Source organism: Physella acuta, unplaced genomic scaffold (genome assembly GCF_028476545.2).
Source record: "Physella acuta isolate Inbredline_101_S28 unplaced genomic scaffold, ASM2847654v3 ptg000991l, whole genome shotgun sequence".
Classification (NCBI taxonomy): domain Eukaryota; kingdom Metazoa; phylum Mollusca; class Gastropoda; family Physidae; genus Physella; species Physella acuta.
This window is the reverse complement of record NW_026732508.1, coordinates 408,179-430,875: the sequence shown is the minus strand read 5'-3', so window position 1 is coordinate 430,875 and position 22,697 is coordinate 408,179. Positions and strand designations below refer to the sequence as shown.

The 22,697-nt window shown below is 33.9% G+C and overlaps 2 protein-coding genes across 3 annotated transcripts; one reads left to right on the top strand and one right to left on the bottom strand.

Annotated features, from left to right (window-relative positions):
* Positions 1–6,063: 6,063 nt before the first annotated feature.
* LOC131954348 (serine hydrolase RBBP9-like) lies at positions 6,064–11,171 on the bottom strand. 2 transcript variants are annotated; one of them, XM_059317960.1, is made up of 4 exons: positions 11,122–11,171; positions 9,579–9,780; positions 9,255–9,337; positions 6,064–8,968 (listed from the first exon to the last, which is right to left on the bottom strand). In XM_059317960.1, exons 2-4 carry the CDS (start codon positions 9,778–9,780, stop codon positions 8,657–8,659), a joined length of 597 nt encoding a protein of 198 aa, XP_059173943.1. In that variant the 5' UTR covers positions 11,122–11,171; the 3' UTR covers positions 6,064–8,656. The 2 variants fall into 2 exon arrangements, with proteins under 2 accessions (XP_059173943.1, XP_059173942.1); XM_059317959.1 differs by lacking the exon at positions 11,122–11,171 and adding an exon at positions 10,721–10,854.
* Positions 11,172–11,207: 36 nt separating this feature from the next.
* LOC131954346 (enhancer of polycomb homolog 1) lies at positions 11,208–22,673 on the top strand. The gene is made up of 15 exons (XM_059317955.1): positions 11,208–11,614; positions 16,013–16,169; positions 16,285–16,430; positions 16,528–16,623; positions 16,718–16,825; positions 16,973–17,040; positions 17,164–17,244; positions 17,528–17,654; positions 18,106–18,279; positions 18,376–18,462; positions 18,660–18,802; positions 18,899–19,021; positions 19,108–19,823; positions 20,045–20,336; positions 20,755–22,673. Exons 1-15 carry the CDS (start codon positions 11,462–11,464, stop codon positions 20,813–20,815), a joined length of 2,532 nt encoding a protein of 843 aa, XP_059173938.1. The 5' UTR covers positions 11,208–11,461; the 3' UTR covers positions 20,816–22,673.
* Positions 22,674–22,697: the final 24 nt, after the last annotated feature.

Below are 22,697 nucleotides of genomic sequence, written 5' to 3'. Positions count from 1 at the left end.
AACGCAAGCGGTAGAGAGCTAAGCTGCTAACCCGAGACTCTCGAGTTCGAATCCGTGTTCAAGTGGAGTAGAACGTCCACTCAGCTCTGATGGGTATAGTAGCGTAGTGAGGGGGGGGGGGCGGGGGGGACATATGTCCCCGGGAGCCGACATTAGGGGGCTTGGGTTGGAAAAATAAATTGAAGGGTTGAGGGGGGTGCAAATTGAAAGTTTGAGGGGGGGGGGGTGTGCAAATCGAAAGTTTCAGGGGGGGGGGGTGCAAACAGAAATCTTGACGGGGGTTGCAAATCGAAAAGTTTGTCCCCGGGCGCCGGAAAGGGTCGCTACGCCTCTGGATGGGTATCTAATTCATGTTGGGGAAAGTGCTGACCACACCTTCCATTCATATGCGTAGGTCAAGAAACAAATGAACTAGTAATCTGCCCGGATCGCTAGGTCTTAGGAGGATTCTTTACTTTTTTTTAATGTTTCGTTTAACTCTTTGTAGTCTTTCATTCGTATCTCATCCATGTTAACGCTCCCTTTTTCTTATATTGTTTTGCCATATTTCGCCTAACAACTTTTTTTTACTTTCCGCAGGTGGGATGGTTCAGTACGACCCTCTGACGTCAGAGATCATGAACTCAGCGCCCGGGATCTCGTTGCGCCACCTGCCGTCGTTACTATTTTTACATGTTTTCCTTTCAGCGCTGCGCCCGACGTGATCTCATGCGGCACGTCACGTGATTCGATGTCACGTGATCGAACGATAACAACCATGTGATGTTTTGGATTATTGTGTTGTGGTATTGATTTTAAGCTTCATTTTGAACTAAGGAGCTTGAGCGTTTCTGATGGTCAATAGCGTCACTGCGCCATTTGGGGTGTGGGATGTCGGACTCCCCCCCCCCCTCGCGTATTAAGCTACTGAGGTCGATAGTCTGCACTTAAGATACGTCAGCCCAGTTAGTGACCAGTGTTTCTTCCAGACTTTTTTCTCCGGGGGGGGGGGGGCGGTAGACTTTCTTCGGGGGGGGGGGGGGGCGGGACACTGTTAAAAGTATATATTTTCTATATAAATTATATAAATTTCATTTCGTTCGAGGGGGGGCGGTATAAAAAAATTTTCGGGGGGGGGGGGATGGGCCCGAACCCCCCCCCCCCCCCCCCCCCCCCCCCCTCGAAGAGATGCCTGGAAGAAACTCTGTTAGTGACGCCTTGTGCACAAATAAACTTTTCCACTCATAGAAAAAATTTCCAGGCTGTTTTTTTTAAATATTTGATGAATAAGCTTTTTGTGGTGAAGTTGGGGGGAGGGGGGGTGGGCAGGTGGTGGTGGGGGGGAGGGAGGGTTTGCCGGGCACTTAGCTAAGCCAAAGAAAAATTGACAGGTTAGTAGATCTGTATGGTACATCAAAACATTGCTACAAACAATATGTTGTGTCGTTTCTTTTTAGAATGTATCAAAGGTTTTTGTCGCTTAAAATATCTTAAATTTTTAAAATTGATAATATTAACGTATTTTTTGGGGGGGAATTTAAGTATCGCTAATAAATTTATTACAAAAACTTTATATCACTTCCATCTCAATGGTATGACAAAACAGTTCATTTAATTCAATTGATTAAACTATGGTTTGTCTTTTATAAAAACGAGTGGGTTTTTTTTAATAAAGAAAGAAAACACATAACTACTGAGTTTAACATTACCTCCCTTACATAACCTCGCACTTATGTAAATATAACTTTTTTCGCTCATTTGTGTAAATAAAGTCTTGAGAATAAATGTTGATTTTGAGATTTGTTTGTGTTATATTGCAAGTTTATAGCTATAACTCATGCGAAAGTATGTGTACGACAAGCTCCGCCCACTTAGCACAGCGCAACAACATTGACAAAGGTTTTTAGACAACGGGAATTTCCATTTTTACCACAATTGTGTTTGATTTGGCGGGAGGGTAGGGTCGGGACCCTGGGGGGGGGGGGGGGGTGATCCTACAATGCACAGAAAGTTTCACTAGGAGAAGGATATATTATTCTGACGCTATATAAATCTACATATTATTAACATAATTTTTTAAAAGGCAGACAAACACAAAACGTTTGCAATTCAACCAGTTACTCATATCTGAGTCGTCACCTTGTGCATGCATAGCTTCAGGCTGATATACAAAAACCATACGTTTTTAATAAAGTTTCCATATGCTAGGAAATGCTCTGTCAAGGTCCAGTAGTTATGGAATGGAGGCGTTAAAATATCCACATATCACACCATATATATATATATATATATATATATATATATATATATATCAAAACGAGACTAAATCAATATTTATAAATTCTTTAACGATTTTTTTAACGTGATAATGATTGGTCTTGTGACATACACTATTTTGAAATGATAAACTGACGGCAACACGAGAGCAACTGGGGATTCCAGTGGGTGGTCTAAATCAAAGCCACCCCAAGTGTTTCTTCCAGACTTTTTTCTCCGGGGGGGCACTTGAAATTTTCGGGGGGGGGGGGGGGCGGGGGGCGGTAGACTTTCTTCGGGGGGCGGGTACTGTTAAAAGTATATATTTTCTATATAAATTATATAAATTTCATTTCGTTCGGTGGAGGGGGGGGGGGGCGGTAGAATTTTTTCGAAGAGATGCCTGGACGAAACTCTGGCCACCCCCCCCCTCCCATCAACACCATTTGCATACGCCATTGTATATGGGATAGCATCAGTTGCTTTGCTAGGTCGTGTGTAAACCGGTGCGGCAACTCATGGTGTCACACCCCCCCCCCCCCCTTATCCTAAAGAAAAAAGCACCTATTAACGCTTTAGTAGTTAATTATTATATATGGTGACAACCTCACCCCGGCCGTTGCTAAAAATATTCAGCACAACTTTTTCACTATAGATTTTACAGTGGGTGTGACCCCCCTTCTTTCTCCCCGGAGACGGGGGGGGGTTGATAGCTTCAATCTGTTCGCATTTAATAGGAACGATGTTTATCTACAGTCGGTTATTAATAAATCCTAGATGTAGCATTGTTTTCTCCATAGTTAGCAAGTTTACGTCTGCCCCACCCCCTCCCCAACCTACGTACATGCACACATACACACGGCGGAATCATCAATTTGTACTAAAAGCCTATGTAACTTGAATTGATCATTAATTGAACTGACAAAAACCATTTTCCTTTCTTTAAATTCTAACATTGTTTTACCTCGGTGTCACCCTTATAAATGGTGTTACCCCGCACCCCCCTCGCGACGCCCCAGAGAACCTGATAATAAATATTCAATATTCTAAATTTACCTGCATAAATTTATTCATTTTTATATATTAATTTCCTCGTAAAATCTATTTCGTTCGTCGATGTTAGCTTTCAAAAAAAAAAAAAAAGTACGTTATTTAATCTAGCTCTATCAGTGTGTCAAGTATGGGCCATAGTTTTACTTCCGTCAATTACTCGGCAAAAAGGGGGAGCAGTCCTGACAAGAACAAACAAGTTGGCTAAATAGAATTTACGATCGAGTTCCGCGGGTTGTTGTATCAGTGTTATACCAGCACAAATAGGGCAGGGATCCCCCCCCCCCCCAAACAAACATATCACGAGATTAAGGGTGTAATTTTGTATGCAGTTTTAGCTCATGATTGCAGGATAATTTATACACTGTAAATCTTTTTGGGAGTTAAATATTATCCAAAGGCAGTAGCGTAGCGAGGGGGGGGGGGTACATATGTCCCCGGGCGCCGACCTTAGGGGGCGCCAAAATGGGTTGGAAAAATAAATTGAAAGGTTGAGGGGGTGCAAATTGAAAGTTTGAGGGGGGGGGGGGGTGCAAATCGAAATCTTGAGGTGGGGGTGCAAATCGAAATCTTGAGGGGGAGGGGGTGCAAATCGGAATTTTGAGGGGGGTGCAAATCGAAATCTTGAAGGGGCGGTGCAAATCGAAAAGTTTGTCCCCGGGCGCCGGGAAGGGTCGCTACGCCTCTGTCTAAAGGGACCGTATATATCGAAGAAACAAATATGACATTTTGCCCTTTGCCCTCCACACCTCCTTCCCCCAACCGATGTAAAGCGAAAGAAAGTCTACCGCAGCCCCCCCCCCCCCCCCCGAACGAATTTATATAGAAAATATAGTTTTAAATTTTAGTCCGTCCGTTCACACACCCGAAAATGTCAAGCCCCCCCCCCCCCTTCCACCCCTCCAGGGGGAAAAGTCTGGAAAGAAAAACACTGTTTATATTATTTCTTTATAGACCTATATACCCCACACAATTTAATAAGAATTTTGTAGACGTGTATACCCCACAAGTTTATAATATTTTCTTTATAGTATAGACGTGGATACTACAGTAGACCCCACACACGTTTATGTGATTTTTATAGGTGGATACCTCTAATATAAAAATAATGTTGCGCTAATTTGTATGTATAGGCCTACATTATAGCAATAATTATATTGAGAACTCCAATGTGTTATAGTTAGAACATGTGACGTCTTTTTGCGGATGTGGGTGTTCGAGTGTAACAAAAAGTGTGTGTGGAAGGAGTGGGTGGGTGGGGAGGAGGGAGGGAATAGACTACAATCGTGTGACGTCAGAAAGGAGGCTGTCCACACACGACGACACACGTCTGGGAGGAGGGAGGGTTCGGACTTGTGTGACATGTGACACAAAAAAAAAAGGTTTGAAAGTTTTCTGTTAAACAACAAAAAATTGTAGTTCGTGATGATATGCGGGTGGGGTGGGGTGTTTCTTTTTTTTTTTAATCATATCTTGGTTATGGATGACCCCTTAAACTAAGTCCACCATAGGCGTAAATTTGGTATTTAAAATTATTATTGACCCGGGGTAAATGATACGAACCCAGCATTCGTCTTTACGGCCCAACTGTCTATTTAAATATTTGTATGGTGGTCCAACAGATTTTCTATTCAGTTCTGTATAAAGTAACCTAAATTATTCATTAGAAAGACAACATATTTCGTCTCTTATTTGATAACGTCATGTTGTGTTATCCTAAATTACGTCATGTAAAATCGCCAACAAGAGTGTTAAATAAAGAAACAACGACAAAAGCTCGAGATAGGGGGTACAATGTAAGGCTGTGCACTCACATTTGAGAACGTGGTTTCTTTCAGACATTTATTCTCGGGCTGTGTGTTACTAGAGGGGGGGGATGTTATTAGAAGCGCCCGCCCCCCCCCCCCCCACACACATACTGAAGAGATTCCCAAGAAAGCTCTAAAAACCCTTGCTGGATACTGGATAGGGACAATCCTATTATAGAGGGATTTGAAGGTTAGGTTGTTTTGTTCACGCATGAGTGGTCACGGTTCAAGGCTGGGCACGCTAGTTATGACACGTGACTGTGAATACACCATTAGATAGATGTGTGTAGGCCTATGTCAAATTATATGAGAGGAATGTGAGTCGGGCCATACACAGCGTCCAACACAGTAATCATATGCAAATTAATAAATTAATAGCGACACAGCCGTGGTCCTCGTGAACTGTGCACACTTAAAACACCTCTCTCTCTCTCTCTTTGTATATATATATATATATATATATATATATATATATATATATATATATATATATATATATATATATATATATATATATACATACACATATATACACACATATATATATACATATATATACATACATATACAGTTATTATACATGTTTTAGGAACTTAGTAGTATTATAATATAAGGTTTTCTGTCAGAAATTAGGGTTAGGGATATGGTAGAACGTGGGTTAGGTTTAATGTTTACAGTAGCTTACCTACCACCCTTCTATAACACATACATCTTTAAATGCTATAGTATGGGGTAGTTCTGGCACTGCTAAATTACTCCCCTTTTTTGTCAGTTTCCATAATCTAATTGTTGTATTAAAAATACTCCTATGCTCAATACAGTTGTACGAGTGCCGTAACACGATAATTATTTAATCGAATAATCTGAATTATCTATTATCTTGAAGTACAACTGTACTATTATTCCATACATCATAATGGCAGGCAGTGTAAAATAATTCAATTGAAAATTCATAGGGATTTTAAAAATTTATTTATATAACAAAAATCCCTACACAAATTATTGAAAAAACCTGTAGAAATCTTAATAATGTTATTTTTATTTTGGTCAAAATGTCAATATTATGTAGAGTTTGATAATACGAAATATAGTAAATGTCTTGACAGTCACAGTGATAAAATATTTCAAAGTTTCACATTTGAAATTCCAAAAAAGATATTTCATTAGGGAAACATAAAATCTCATAAAACATTTACCCTTGTAATAAATTTTGAAAAATTACTCTCAGCTATGTAAAACAAATATCAGTGCACTGGCAAGATACTGTAACAGCAGTTAAAAATCAATACATTAATCATTTAATGTACTGAGGCAGTGATTACCTGACAAGTTAAGTGAGTAGAAATTTATAAATATAAATAGTTTTTAAAATATGTCATATTTATAAAAAAAAAAAACAACTACCAACTGTGCTAAAAATGTACAAATTCAATCTATTAAAAAAGGATTTCATACTGTCTAGCCTATGTAATGCATGAAGAAATTTCACATTATTAATTATATTATACTAAATAACTAATGTTTACAACATACAAAGGAGTTTTAAAAAGAAAAGTACTGAATACTTGTAGATACAAGAGCATAAAGAACAAAAATATAAATATAGGCCCTACATATTACCTGATCTGATTAATTTTTTTTTACACTTCCCAAATGGGTTAATTTGGAGACCTACTATATACCAGAGTCTACATCAACTTTAAACTGAAACTCTTCTGAACTGCATCTGATTTGACTGCTTCAGTATAGTGTCCTTTAAGCAGGTCACAGATAATGAAAGTCATATTTAAAAAACACAATATCTGTATAATATACTTAAATATTTGAATTGATAGAAAACAAAAACAGACAGGATGAACCTACATAAGCTTAAAAGAACTGCACACATTAGCAGAGTAATAGTTAAATATGATCTGAAAGTATATTCTCTTAAATGTGAAAGACTTAATAAATAAATATTGAATATTGACTTGTTGAGAGCAATTAGGGCTTTATTCAAGGCACTATTATGAATCCATTCATGATTGAATCATATTTTATAGCTAAAACACAATTATGCTCAGTGTTTGGGAAAAAAAATTAATTATTTGTTTACTAGAATTTATTTCTGAAAACTTTATATATATTATGATTGTCAAACAAGAAGAAAATAATCACTCTTGATTAATACTTAACAAAGATTCATATGATTACAGTTTTTAAAAGAAATCAATATGGAATTGAAAAAATTAATTTTAATTTTTAAATGTAAAAAAATAAAATGGTTTTGTAACAACAATTTTTTTGACATCATGAATATAATGTGTTAAAATTTCTTTTTTAAAAAAAATGAAGTTTTGGTCATTATAAAAATCAGAACACTATTTGAACAGATAATCTTCATACAATTTTAATGATATATTCTTATATCTAACCTTCAATATTATATGTAATAAATTGTTTCTTCAAAACAAGATGAGAATTCTGCTTACAACTGATAAAAAACATCACAGTGCTATTAGATTGCTAGTAACAAAATTCTGATATTAATCCAAAATATTTTGAAACAATTTTAACCATCAATCCAATATAAATTCTAAAAAATATAATTATCACAGAATTTTCTTAACAAAACAATAAACATACTTTCAACTTTTACATTAGTAACATTTAGTCACTTGACAGTAAATGTTAGTGACAACTTGGTGGTGAACAACTTCTGTTTTATATAAAGACAAAACTAGGAAACAATAACAATTTGCTTGGAAACAACTTATATAATATATTTGATGACTTATCTTATTCCACAACACTTTAATACAGGATTAAATATTCAAAAGATATATATTTTTTAAAATTATAGAGCATTATAATATACCTCCAGCTAATAGAATGTTTTCTTTTTAAATATGTTAAATCATAAATAATTAAAAACGGGGAATGTACATATATTCCAAAACGCTGCCTAACATGTCTAATCAAATAAACCGCTTAATATCAGATTAAAATAAATGCAGTGGTTCATATAATCTACAAGCTCCTGAGACATCTTGATGTAAAAAAAAAAAATTAACTAGACAATCAATATTACAAATTAATGTTTTGTAAAGTAGTATTGTAAAATCAATAATTTTATAATGGGAGAGGAATAAAAATAAAAAAAAATTGTGTCTGGGGTAATCTAAAGCAGTACTGTGCTAATACTATGTGAAAAACTGTTCAACAAATCACAGAACAATTTGAGATTCCTGGTATATTTTTCTATTTAAAAAATATTTAATAGTGAAAAATATTCATGATTAAATAGGGTAGCAAGTTGGCTTTTTTTTATTTAAAAAAAAAGATAAAGTAAAACAGAGATCAGTATTTTGAAATACATGGACATTAGAAAGTTATAAATTTTATATAAGTCGTAGGATTTCTTACACTGTAATTATACACTTTAGGTTTATATCTTCCTGTGCATTTCAAAAGAAGACACTCATAACTTAAGGAGAGGAAAGTTATAAGACAATAAAATACTAATACAGAGTGATGAAAAAACATTTCAGGATTACACAAGTTCTACTCTTTTCCACCATAATTTACTCTATGCCTTCAGATGACTTACCTTGATGGATGAAACTAAACAGATACTTAAGTAACTCTGGGAAACGAGAGTTCATAAAATGACCCTTGTCACTGTACTTAAACAGGGTGGTCCCCAACCCTTGGACAACTTGTTCCTGTTCCGACCAGGGAATAAAAGGATCATCTGTTGAACCAAACTGGGCGAGGATTTTAGTGTTTTCTTTTATTTTCTCCCACTCCCAAGGACGATTGTAATATCCACTTGCTCTTTCATTCTCGTCCCCCATGTCGGTGACGCAAGCAGAAACTAAAACTATGCCATACACCTGGAAGAAAATGCATAAAATCTAATTAATTTAATGAATCAATAAACTGAATTATCAACTACAATCTATTTTTTAACTTTTTTTGTGAGTGAAAAACATGAATGTGTAGACTAGAGAAACAATACAATTAACTTGCAATTAAATATTGGTTACTGGAAATTATTATTATGACAGTATCTTTAAGAAGGTTACTAAATACATGTATTTTCTAGGGATAAAAAAGACAGTAATTGTTATACAAGTAAATTTTGGGTACAGATCATTTATAGTCCTACAAGTATCTTACCTTGTGTGTTTCAGCATATCTCATAGCAGCTTGAGCTCCTGAACTGTGTCCAATAATTATTGTATTTTGATCACATTTCAATTCTACAGAGAACAAATAAACAAGCTGTAAACATGTTCATTTGACAGGATAAAACTAACATCAAGAACACAGGTATACTACAGCAGACTCTGATTGCAAAAAAAAAAAAAATTGATACAGGCATGATAAAAAGAAATATCTTAAAATTATTTTATAAGAGAGCAATAAGAATAAGTCTACCATAAAAAAAACTTTTATCAAAGATTAATACCTTAAAATAACTTTATTAAAGCAAAATTTAACCTTTCTTCATAAATGGTATCCATTCAGATTCTTTGGCAGTTATCGGATCAGGCATGTTTTTTAACTCACAAACAGTCCCTGCCTCTTTCAGTTTCCGAGACAGCCAGCCATACCAGTTAGCATGTGTTATATCCCCAGCACCATTTCCAGGAACAATGACAAATTTAATTTGATTATCATTATCAACTTTGTGTGAAGCCATCTGTGTGTGAAACAATCGTAAAGACCATTTAAAATCAAAACAGGGTAGTGTAGGCAGATATCGTATACATAATTATAAATACATCAGAGGTTATTGTAACTTTTTTTGAAGTAGTGAAATCCACCTGTTTCATATGCGCAGTCACAGAAACCCTTCATAACAGTTCTATTATCTATACTGACAAAATTCCGAGCGTGAATCAGATGTATGTGTATTCACCTCAGCCAAACCATAAGACTGATGCCTGGGGTCCAATCAACCCCAGGTTAAGAACCACTGAATGAGATATTGATTATATATATATAGGCCTATATATATATATATATATATATATATATATATAGCCTATAGGGGCCTATTATATAGACCCTATGCCCTATATACATGTATTTATTGGGCCTAGACTAAATAGCAATTAGCAAGACTATAGTATAGGCCTATAATAATCTTTATTGATTAGCCTAGTAAATAATATATAGGCCTATTAGATTAGGCTAAGTAACTAAGTCGGTAGGTCTAATTAATTAATTTGACTAATAAAATTAGCCTTTAGGCTAACTAGATTCTAGTAACTAGTACTGACTAGGCCTATTCATTATTATTATTATTAGGCCTAATAATAAATTTAATAAGCCCCTAAATAAATAGTACTACTATTAGTAGGGCCTAATATTCCTAATACTTTATAGTCTAGTTATAGTAATAGTCCCCAAGCCAAATATAATATGAATATATTATATTATAATAAGCCTAAGCAATATAATAATTATAAGGCTTAGGCTACATATACTTAACTTATACTACATAATAATAATATATTTTATATAGGGCCTAGAATCTAATAATAACATTACTAATACTAATATTATTTAGTAATATTAACTTAATGAGAGTAATTACTAATTACTTTAGTTAGGCCTAGTTTTTAATTTTAACCAACCTTGTTGATCAGTAGGCTATATTTTAATACAGACGTAGGCAAACCAATATTACAGTATTGACGACAATTCTTAAAGTAGATCTGGATCTATAGATTTATTCTAGATCTAGACTACATAAACTAAACACCAAATGGAAAACATTTTAACACAGAGGAAAACAGGGGTCGCCCCGCCCACATCAATCAATGTTAAGGCCACAGTTAACTACACACATACGGCAACGGGTCTGCTTGTGTAGTCGGTTCAGAAACTAAAGGGTTTACAATAGTCCCGTAAATATAATTACAAATGTTCATACATACAAAACACTACACATGTCGCTACCTATTCAAAATTTTGCAACAATGAAAGAAATTAGAAACTACAACCTTGATATCCAATAAAAATAATGAAATCTTACCCCAACATGAGAATGGATACCCAGCGATTACGCACCCTTGAATTTACTACACACTACTAGGGGCAGTGCGCGCGCACAAACCTAGGATTGCACTCTGGGATATTCCTGATGGGTTGGCTAGGCCGCCATGATGGATCAGAAAAATTGTTTAGAATGTGAAATATTTGAAGACGTTGGATAAACTCATTTAAGTTTTTTGTGATTTATCAAGGATACCAAAATGTCGAACTGATGTTCTAATATAATTCGTTGTGTTATTTTACCCTTTTTGGGGACTATTACGACCGCTTTGGCGGGATAAAATTTTGACTATCTCATTAGCATATCCGAGCCGAGGACGATGAGCAAGGTTTCGTTTAGGGCTCGGGCGCTGGACGCCTCGAAGCCTATGCCCGTCTACAAAGCTTATGAGATTCCAGACATGAAGGATTTTGCACAGATCAACCGATCTGTTCCGCAAATGCCGACAGGAATGGAAAAAGAAGAAGAAACGGTGAGCAACGTCCACCGGACAATGTGCGCCATGAAAATGGCCGCCATATTGGATTTGTTAGTTTTCAGTTCACTGTCAAATAAGACTTAATATATCACGCTGTCTTCTTTGCTCTCTCCCTCTCTCATGAAATGTATGATACATGCTATTGCCGTCTCTGTTTAATTTGTGCAACCACCAAGTTTGCAAAGTATTTTGTCTTCTAAAAATAAACTTATTAGGGGATTCCCCTGTGACGTCACAATTGAACTGGTTGACCTATTTTTGCCTAGCCTTGAAATTCATAGAAAAATATAACAATTATCAACTAGATCTAGCACTGCAATTTAGTGTAGATCCAGGTGTATAATTTGTTATTGGGTGTTAATCTACCTAAACTAATGTATCCATTTGGCCCTGGTGTTATTAACATACTCAGTAGGCCTGTGTAATTTCTTTTAAATTTTATTAGGCCTATAGGCCTAATCTCTAATGAGTCTAATGCTTAATGTAGTTATTAGGATCAAACAATTCATAGCCTATCCTAGCAGACAAGATCTAGACTAGACCATATGATAATTATAGTAATTAAAAAATATCAATCTAGATTTAAATATTTTTTTTTTAGTTTTGTTTTTGGTGAATTGTACAAGGTTTGAAATGCCTAGTAATTAGATCTGTTAGGCTATATTAATTACTTTACCATTAGCCTAATGGTAAAGTAATTAATATGGCCTAACAGATTAGGTTTACAGCCAAAGCTAAGTCACTGTATTACCAATCCATGTACTTTCTAGCATTGGAAGGTTTGCAATATTATTCTCACTCAGCTTTAGGCCTACTCAAAATATAACTTGTAAAAAGGGCATTGAAAGTTCGTTTACAGCCGTACCCCAAAAAAATCATGATTTAAAGCACAAAGAACCATTTTGTAAACTTGTCTATAGGACAAATTTCACAATTAAAACAGATTTTTAACCCTTATATTGTTGTGTGTATTCACACCCTCTTTATAATACCATCTATATCTGAGGCCTCATTGGACTTAGTCCACACCATTAAATAATCCATGCTATTCACATTGCAGTCTTATCGTTTTAATGAAATAGTTATTTTTTACCTAGACTCCTAGTATAAACTTGAAAAATAGCTGTTGAAAGGGGTGTGCTTTCCCTTCTTGAGTTATGTGCACTTTTAAAAAGCTACATATTATGTAAGTTTGTATGCTGACCTGAAACAAAGATTGAAATTCTACCAAACAATTTTTTTTATAAATTGCTTGCTGCTTGACAGGCTTTGCAGCTAGATCTCTGATGAACAGTACATGCACTTGTGGCTATAGCAACACCATAAATATATAACTTTTCTACAAGTTCTAGCTAGTGAACACAATTAATAGAATTATGTACAAAAGTTATTGCCAAAATTTTGTATATTTGTCAAACAAGTTCCTACAATAATATTTGAAGAGGTAAAAAACATTTAGCAGAGAGTAGTGGGATAAACTCTTCCTGCTCCTCCCTGCTGGCCCAAGAGGGTCAAAAGAATACATCTCTTTAGGCTGTTGGTGATCAAAGAACAGCAGTGGGGTTGTTACCTCACAAGTGGATTAGTAGTTTTGTGGGAGTATTTCCTGGAAGCTAATACCAATAGGTGCCCTAATCCCCTACTTTGCCCTAAATAATTATTAAAATTATAAGTTGGTCTAGCTAGTAGCAAACCCTCAAAACAGCAATAATTAATTAGGCTAAGATATAGATCCAGGCCTTAGAAATTAGATGTCTCTGCAGACTCCTAGGGATTTAATACAGAGATCACATAACTGATGTAAAAGAGAAAGGATCACTAATGTGATTGGTCACTGAGTATACTGAGCACATTTTGAACAAGAAAATTGAGTTGGTTTGGGCACACAAATCAAAGGTCTTCCTAAAACATTATTGTTAGGCACTGTGCCAAGAGGGAGAAGAATTCGTAGGCAAAGACATAAAGGATTGGGTGGGGCTACCAGTCTGGGAACTAATCAGAGATTGATGGTGGAGGATTATAAAGTCAACTGTGATGCCTCAACAACCCCAATAAGCATCTATCTTCATTATCAACCCTTAAGTTTAAGGGATTGTGATGATGACAAATGCTTATTGATTGGTATTCTTACAGTTTATTACTTTAACCACTGAAATAAAACAAAATGGACAGTGGCTTTTCAAGTAAATATTTTAGATTTACAAAAATAATTTTTATAATGTACTGATTTTTATATTTGAAAAATAATTGTTTTCCACCACATGCTATTTGGTTAGTTTGTTTTTAAATTTACCTAGTTACATTGACATTATTTTGACTAAACCTTGTTAATCTCAAGAGGGGAGAAAAAGTCTGATTAAATCTGTGATTTAATCAAAATGAATCAAAAACTTCAGTAAAACTTATTTATTACACTTGTGGGGGGAAAAATGTAATTTCAACAGGGAGTTCATGCTGGCAATCTGATCAGCTGCTGTTCCTGAGGTAGTAAAATACACTGTACCATTGTATATGTGCTTTGTTAGCTACAACTAGTACTGGTAACAACTTTTTGGTAATTAGTTAAAATTAGTCAACAGTTAAGCTACTACTTTAAATTTCAGTAAAAAATTACTCATGAGTCTTTTTATTGTTCTTAAAAAATAGAGCTTTGTATTGAGATATTTTTTTTCTGTTTTTGCTGTTAAGTTTTAAGATTGATAACCACTAGTGAAAATGTTGGCCTAAATTGCATCCTGTCTATGGTTTAGTTAGTACTTTTTTTGGTATGATTTCTTATATGCACTTGTAGGATATGTAAATAGGGTACCAAATATAAATAGCAGAAAATACACTTGTATCAAAAACATGTCAGAACTAGGTACATAAGCAATCAAGAATGGAAATATACATACATATTTAATTACATACCTGTTTATACACATACATTGAATTTAAAACACTGAAAATCATCCACAATAACATTCAAATTACACACAAAAAGAAAAATAATTAAGTTTACAAAGAATAACATGAAGAGGAAGTAGTCTGGTATATTGGTATCAATTTATAATTATTCTCTGTTCGATTTTTGACAGCTTAGAACATTCAACAAACCTTTAAAGAAGCAGTGGTAATTAAATTCTTAAACATGTGTAGAGAAAATTTAGGGAACTATTAAAAGTATATTTCATTAGTATTAAAACTACAATGGTAGAGTTTGTATAATGTATTTGTTCAAGGTGTCAAGGATTTTCTTCATATTTTTATCACATTTACAGAATCTCTTAATTATAAATTAAATCATATGCCCTTACAAGTATACATATTCTGACAGCATATGTGTCTTACATAGGGAAAATTATTTGTTTCTATCTTGTATTTGTTGATACATTGATACTAATCTTGACAGTTACCGGATAAGTGCAATTTGACTTCACTTTTTAACCTTCCCTTCTTCTTTATTCTTAATTGTATTGTTGGAAGAGATTTCCTACAATGCAAGTATTACATGTCAAAGTTTTATTATTATCCTTTGATTCAGATTTCAGCCATCTTTTCTTTCTGGATTTGCTTATATTAGTTATATGGCCTTTGTTTAACCAAGAATAAACTACGAAGTAGCCGTTATTTTGATTTGTTTATCCTAGTTGGGCTGCTGTTCCCAGCTATTAAGCAGCCCTCCTTAAACTCAGTAAACTGTTCAAACTCATATAATGAAGATTTACAAATACTAGAAGACATCTCTCAGAAAATGTAGTTCAATATATTTCTTTTAAATAGCGTTGAATTTTTCATTAATAATTTTCAAATTTCTCTTTCATATTAAAATCAACTCATTAATTTACACATTGAACCAGAGTGAAGACCTCAAATATAGCCTAGTAGTTTCTTCTATTTCCGTTCTGAAAATTAAATGTTTAATGTTTATTTTCCAAATGAGGGATCGAGTACAATAACAACTTAACACAGGCCATTAAAATATTGAGAAAATATTCTTTATGTCTTATATCTGCTAAACACACATAAAGAAACTTGGTACCTGGAAGGAAATTCATTTTCTAATCATTTCCCTTAAGCAAACATACATTACATTACAGACTTTCAATAAAAGGCGATTTGGGTAACACCACAGAAAAAAAAGTTATTATTAGCAATTATGGTCAAATGGCCAATACATTTACATTGTATCCGATTCAGAATTAAATGTTTACTAAAAGTAAAACAAAAGTAATGTCCTCAATTAGGGAACTTACACATAGTGTGTGTATCCATAAGTATATATATATATATATATATATATATATATATATATATATATATATATACCAACAGATAGTTAGCACTGGCATATCTGATAGAAGAAAGTTATCTTATTGAGGTGTACTTAACATTTCTTTCTTTTGTAAATAGGAGCATCATCTACAGAGAGCATTGTCAGCTCAACAAGTATATGGATCATCCGAGGCATTGGTTATTCCCATTCCTGAAGTGCAGGACATTTCAGAAAGATTTCACCTTCTCTATCCAGATACATACAAAGCAACAAAGCAGTATATCCATATACAAGGTATTTTATTATGTTATTACTATTTCATAGTATTACTTTTTTAAATATATACTGCTCATGTTTATTTTAAGTCATTGCTAGCTTAGCTAATGAATTTTACTTTATTTACTTACAGCATTTAATATGGATCAAGAGATTCCAGACTATGATATGGACAGTGATGATGACTCCTGGCTAAATGAGCAAAGTAAGAAAATGGAGATAACCCCCATCAAATTTGAGGAAATGATGGATAGGTTGGAAAAAGGAAGTGGACAACAGGTATGTTTGTTTAGTTTTGTTTTAATGTTTGCTTTTTTAACATTATTCATTGTTTATTTAATCAATAAATTTGGTTATTCATTTCTTTTTTTTTTAGGTTGTGACTCTGCAAGAAGCAAAACTTCTATTAAAAGAAGACGATGATTTAATTATTGCTGTATACGATTATTGGCTTAATAAAAGACTCAAGATGGTATGTTTATTTTTATTAAAATTTTAAAGTAATTAAAATAGCCATTATGAGATTAGCACTTGCATTATTTCAACTAAATTTTTTTATATTTCAGCAACGTCCCTTAATTGCAACAGTTAAATCAGAAAAAAGAGATGGAACGACAACCAACAATCCATATGTTGCATTCCGAAGACGAACAGAGAAAATGCAGACACGAAAGGTAGTTAGGAGTTTTTTTTTTTGTTATTGTTTTTTTTTTTTTCAATTTTAGAGTTACAATGCATATAAATTATGTTTAAGTGAAAGTAAAATAGAATATTTTTTTTAAAAATCAGTAGTTTATTTATAAAAAAATAATAATTTTCAGAATCGCAAAAATGATGAAGTTTCCTATGAAAAGATGCTCAAATTACGCAGGGATCTACAAAAAACTCTGTAAGTAAATAACTTTACCAATGTGTCTCTAATTTAATATAGTTTAGTTAAGATAGGCTACTATAATTATTTTAGCTCCTGTTTTTTTTTTTTTCACATCAATATTTCTACTTTACATTTTAGTACTCTGCTTGAATTGTTGAAAAGAAGGGAAAAAAGTAAGAAAGAATTGTTGCAGCTGACAATAGAAATTTTAGAAAAAAGGTATGTACTAGACTTTACTTTAAAATTGTTCTTGTTTGCCCAGGCTTGGCTTCATAAAGAGTTTTGCAGCTATTAGTTATGCTGCATTCATTAATAGTTTTAGCCATTGATCAGTGATTTGAGTTTTATTGTAGTTTTAAACAATAAACATACTGTTATATTTTAGAATTAGTACCTGAAGTCCTTTTAAGAATTTTAAGAGAATTAGCTATCAGGTTTAAATAGTAGGTAAGTAGCAACGCAAATTCGCATTGTTACGCTACTTTCCTCACTCACCCTGCAGAAACGAAATGGAAGATTTTTCCGGAACCGCACTCGCAGAGGCGGAGGAAGAGAGAGAAAAACACCCAACATTTGTCGCTCCCTTTGCCCTCAACAGTCGTGGGGAGTGGGTGCAGACTTACAAGGGGGTAAGTTACGCCCTCAGTTGGTAAAACGAGTGGGGTGTAACAAGACTTGCTTTAATTGCTTTTTATTCTTCCAGATAATTTATATATTGATCTGCCCCACTCTGTTCTTTTTCTTTTAAAATATTAAATTGTGATGTATTTTACAACTGCTTTCTCGGTTTAAGTATTGAATTTTCAAAGAGGACCTATACATCATGCATTAAGTCGTACATTTTCATTAGTTCATCGCAAAAACCTGCTGTATTGCTTAGCGGTTACTTAATGACACAATATAGTTATTTTATAGAAGGGTATACTGTAAGTATAGTTCATTTTTAAGTAATTTAGTTATCTAATATCATTTTTAAAGGTTTCCCTTATACTGTGTACATTTTCTTTGTTCTTAATGTTTAATTTTCTTGGTTTCAATTTCTAGTTATTAAATTTTAAAAAATTATTTTCATTTAAACAGGAGGAAGTCGCGCCTGTGCGTAAAAAGAGACAGTATCGTAAAAGAAAGCAGGCTCAGCAGCAGCAACAGAATCAAATCATCCAACATACTGCAGTGCATCACTTTCAGAACCAGCAACATTCCAGTGGTGACATTGATATTATGGATAGCTCTGATGAGGATATGCTCTCTCCTGTATGTTATATTTTAAACAAATTTTTGTGTGTTTGAGACATACATTTGGGGGGTGGGGACAAGTTTCTTATCTGAAATCGACTTTCTACTATTCAGGCATTGTCACAGTCAGATCATGAGGATGAAAATGATCCCGATGGAATGTTTGCTTTCAAGAGAAGGAAGAACTGTCATTATCATCAGGTATGGATTCAACCCTATCAGTCATTAGGTTTTTATATACCTCAAAAAAAAAAAAGAATACTTATTTGGCTAGGTTACATAGCATAGCCTCTAAACCTTTCAAACTTATCAGTTATGCTGTTTTGTTTTATAATTTAAGTTTCTATCCCTACCCTGTACACTAGTGTTTACTCTATACATGCCTTTTAATTTCGCAGCCAATCCAGTCTGGACTGGGAAACTGGCCATGGCATGGCCCAGAAGAGGGAGGGAGGGGAGACAAACGCTTTCGCTTTTCTCTCACTTCATTACCTATTGGTTGTATGGCCTATGCTCGTCGAAGAATAGGAAGGGGAGGCAGGTAAAGTAATAAAATATTATTTTTATTTAACAAATAGAAATTGGCTTAGTATTTACATTTCACCTTAATAATTCCTGATTTTGTTTTCTTCACTAGAGTAATATTTGACAGAGCAGGTACAGCATGGGATGAGACGTTAGAGCGTATTGATTTTGGTTCAAATTCTCACCACTCCAGTATTTACTCTGAATATATTACATATGTGCGGGATAATAAAATGTAAGTTCTTACTTTGTAATTTTAATATAAATTAAGTTGTTAAATGTTGTGCTCATTTTTAAGAGATTTTAAAATTTTGTCTTCAGTCCACTTTATCGTCCAAAAACTCCACCTCCTGATGATGATCATAATTCTCCTTCTTCTGGCTCAAACAATGGACATGGTGGAAGGGATGGTTTTTTTGGCCGACCTGTGTCAGAGTTTGATGTTGAAAGTTTCCAATCACACCGAGAACAATTGCTTGAAATGCAACGAGAACAACAGCAAAAACTTTTTACAGAGGATGATCACGATTGTTCTATAACACTTGATCTTGAGCCCACATTAAATCAACGTGAATTGGGCTCACGGTTTACATTAGACTCTGCTGGTGCTGAATTTGCTGTTAGAGCTTTAGTTGATTCACCTAATCAGGTTACTCTTTCGGTTTTGGAGGGTTCTACCCCTGGCAGCATTAGCACTGCAGCTGCTTCTCCAGTGGGTAGTAGGACGAATTCTCATCAGTTTAGCTATCCATTGGCTAGTAAAGCTGGGGATACAGCAACCAGTAGTGGCACGAATGGAAAAACAACACTATCCTCAGGAAAAGTCTCAGGCTGCAATAATGCAAAAATTATCACTAGCTCTAATCAGTTGTCTTCATCATCAATTTCACTGCTTCATAAATCAACCTCAGCACCACAGATTACACATTCATCACAGACTATTGCATCGTCGACGTTACCATCCCCCGTGTCCCTATTGTCAACCACTACTATTCTGCTGCCACACAAAACCAATGGCCCATTGTCATCTTCACATGGTATGTTACTTTTTTTTTTTTTTATTTTTTTTTTTGTTCTAAAATATTAGTTTGAAACAAAAATGTAATTTTATAACTTTCTATATTTGCTAAGCTAAAGATTTAATAGTACTTTTGTCAGATGTCTTTATTTAACTTTCATTATTTACAGACACTTATTTTTGCAATTGTTTTTTTTTTTTCTTTAAAATTATATAAATATATATCTTTCTATTGTCTAGTGAAAACCAGTGGGCTTTCAACATCACCAGCAGCAAATGTACTCCAGCTCAACTTTCCAGCTAGTTCAGCTTCATTACTTACAAATCCATCTACATTATCAGTGTCCAATCCAACAATCATTGCAGTTGCACCATCAAGTTCATCTACTGCCATTGCCACAGCCATCACAACATCAACAGGAAGCACAGCCCTCCAGCTTCAACGACCTCTCAAAGTGACAAACTCAACAAGTTCTGCTGGGACATTGTATAAAGTATCCTCAACCCCTACTTCCAATTTTGAGATTCTCAGGTAATTTGATTACTGCAAGCCATTTTTTAATTTTCATTAGTGCTAGAAAAAAGCTCTGTTATAAAAGCAAAAATCATCCTTATGCTACATATCTCTACAAAATTAAGTCTATTGATGTGGAGAAGTCAGTGACTACAATTTTTTTTTAAGTCGGCCTAAATAAAATAAATGTGGACTATATACTAGTTACTCAACTAGTTACATGTATTCATATATACCCAATGTGTATGGTTATGTAGGCTGCATTTTGTTTTTTAAAATATATTTTGTTAAAGTTAATAAACTCTGCTAATGTTTCTAGTTGATGTTTGAAATGCCTTTTTTTAATATCTCTTCCTTAAAGTGGTCACAATGATTAAGAATGTCTTAAGTTACAAAATATATGCTCTTTATTAATTGTATGGTCTTTTATTCTCAGGTCAAATCATGAGGACATATTATTTAACAAAGACACAGGAATCCCTATGGATGTCACATGACAGAGATCTCAGGCGTCCCCTTGGCGCTGAAATTTTTGGCTATGTATACATTAGTACATCATTTCAAGAGTGGTGTCATAGCACATTTGCTATAATTCTCTATGGCTGTCTGGCACAAGCACTGCTGCTGCCACGATCTGCATGATCAGCTAACCCACCTAATCAGCAGCAATAATTATGAGATACTTAAAACTCCAGTGGTCCAAACTTTTTATAACAATTAGAAGTGTCTGTGTCCATTTTTTAAAAAGAAAATGTTGGATTAAGTACTAGAATTTGCTTTATAAGAGTGAGGAGGTAAAGTTTCATACGGAAACCAGCAAGTTTTATGATCATGTCAATGCTTCCAGTTGGGGAAATTCCAAGGTTACACAAAATGACAACATTGTCATAAATTTCCAGTGTATAATTGTGCTTCTGTTTTATTAGAAGCTTTATGTTGTGCATAAAATGTAAGTTTGGTGTACAGCTTAAAAAGGTTATTTGATATATATATTAGAAATTTAGTTAAGGGATTATTACTACCTAACGGGTTTAAGTATGAATGACAAATAAGCACAAGATTTAGTATGCAAACACCTTAAAACATTCCATATTTTAAATTTGAAAAACAAAGTCAAATTAGCAGTAAAGGAATACAAATCCAGCGTTAAGAGCTGTAGTCACAGGCACTTGTAATTTGGAAAAGGGCCACAGGTTTCAATGGGTTTTTGAGTGGCTAAATCTTCCAGTTAATCTTGCATATTGGCAATACTAATTCTAGTGTTTGCAGTATTTGCTTTTAGTCGGACTAAGTGCTTACCCTTTTACCTTAAGATCTGTATTTTAATTAGTGTAAAGTTTTAATATGTACAAAGCTATTGCATAACAACAGTGGTTTAGCTTATGTTAAAATATGGGAAATATGTACGTTTTGTTTGTTTTTTATTGTACTGTGAAACCTTTACCTGTTACCCATAATTTCTTTCTAAAAGAAATGTATTTATTGTTAAAATGTCCTAAATATTTCCCTTTAAAGTAGTATATTGTTTAAGTATAGTTTTATTAACCTTGGCTAGTTTAGATTTTTTTGCACACTGTCATGAGCTAAACAAAAAGGGTTCAAAATTTTATAGATAACATTGTTTTTTATGCTCATGAGGTATGGCATTGCAAATACATGTATATATACAAAAATTTTGTATAACTAATTATAAAGTGTAGTGGAATATATTTATAGGCTGTTTATTGCATAGATATAAAACTTTCCCAAACATTATGGCTCCTGTGAAATTTGGAGTTTCCTACCTGTATATTAAGTGTCATGTATGTAGTTTTGTCTTTCACTGTTGTGGTGCTATAGAATGATTGTATCACATTGATTTAATCTTTATAATAAAGATTATTTTACTGGTTGGGTGACATTTGGGGTCTTTTTGTTGCCAGGTATAGAAATAACTGAATCTGCATAGAGAGCTTTTTTTTTTTTTGTCCTTTAGTATTTTAAGATTAACCTTCAATTGTTATTTTTTTAAATTATTGAATAAAAACAGCTAAATGCATTTTTAGGTTAAGCAATCATCTGTGCTTTATTATTATTTTTTTTAATTTAATTCTAAAACAAAAAAAGGTTACATTTTTGTAAATACTGGCCAACACTAAGAGGCATGTTGTGTGTAGTTGTAATATGTTGACTAGGTTATACACAATGGAATGACTATGTTCCAATATTGCTTGCGTGAATTCAAGGAAGGAAGTATGAAATGTAAAAAAAATTGAACAATTTACTGTGATAAAATATAAAACCGACAAAAACAAAACGGGTGCACTGGCATCCTCTTTCACAATTGAAATTTGTAATAAAAGTTGATTTCATGTATACTTAAATCTTTTTTTATTATTT

What these genes read in the sequence shown, in the direction of transcription:
- LOC131954346 (XM_059317955.1), top strand. Translation starts at nt 11,462, where the DNA reads ATGAGCAAGGTTTCGTTTAGGGCTCGGGCGCTGGACGCCTCGAAGCCT. An exon ending in AGGGATCTACAAAAAACTCT is followed by an intron (nt 17,041 to 17,163) that starts GTAAGTAAATAA and finishes TTTACATTTTAG; the next exon opens with TACTCTGCTTGAATTGTTGA. An exon ending in GGGTGCAGACTTACAAGGGG is followed by an intron (nt 17,655 to 18,105) that starts GTAAGTTACGCC and finishes TCATTTAAACAG; the next exon opens with GAGGAAGTCGCGCCTGTGCG.
- LOC131954348 (XM_059317960.1), bottom strand. Translation starts at nt 9,780, where the DNA reads ATGGCTTCACACAAAGTTGATAATGATAATCAAATTAAATTTGTCATT. An exon ending in GATACCATTTATGAAGAAAG is followed by an intron (nt 9,338 to 9,578) that starts GTTAAATTTTGC and finishes TGTTCTCTGTAG; the next exon opens with AATTGAAATGTGATCAAAAT. An exon ending in GATATGCTGAAACACACAAG is followed by an intron (nt 8,969 to 9,254) that starts GTAAGATACTTG and finishes ATTTTCTTCCAG; the next exon opens with GTGTATGGCATAGTTTTAGT.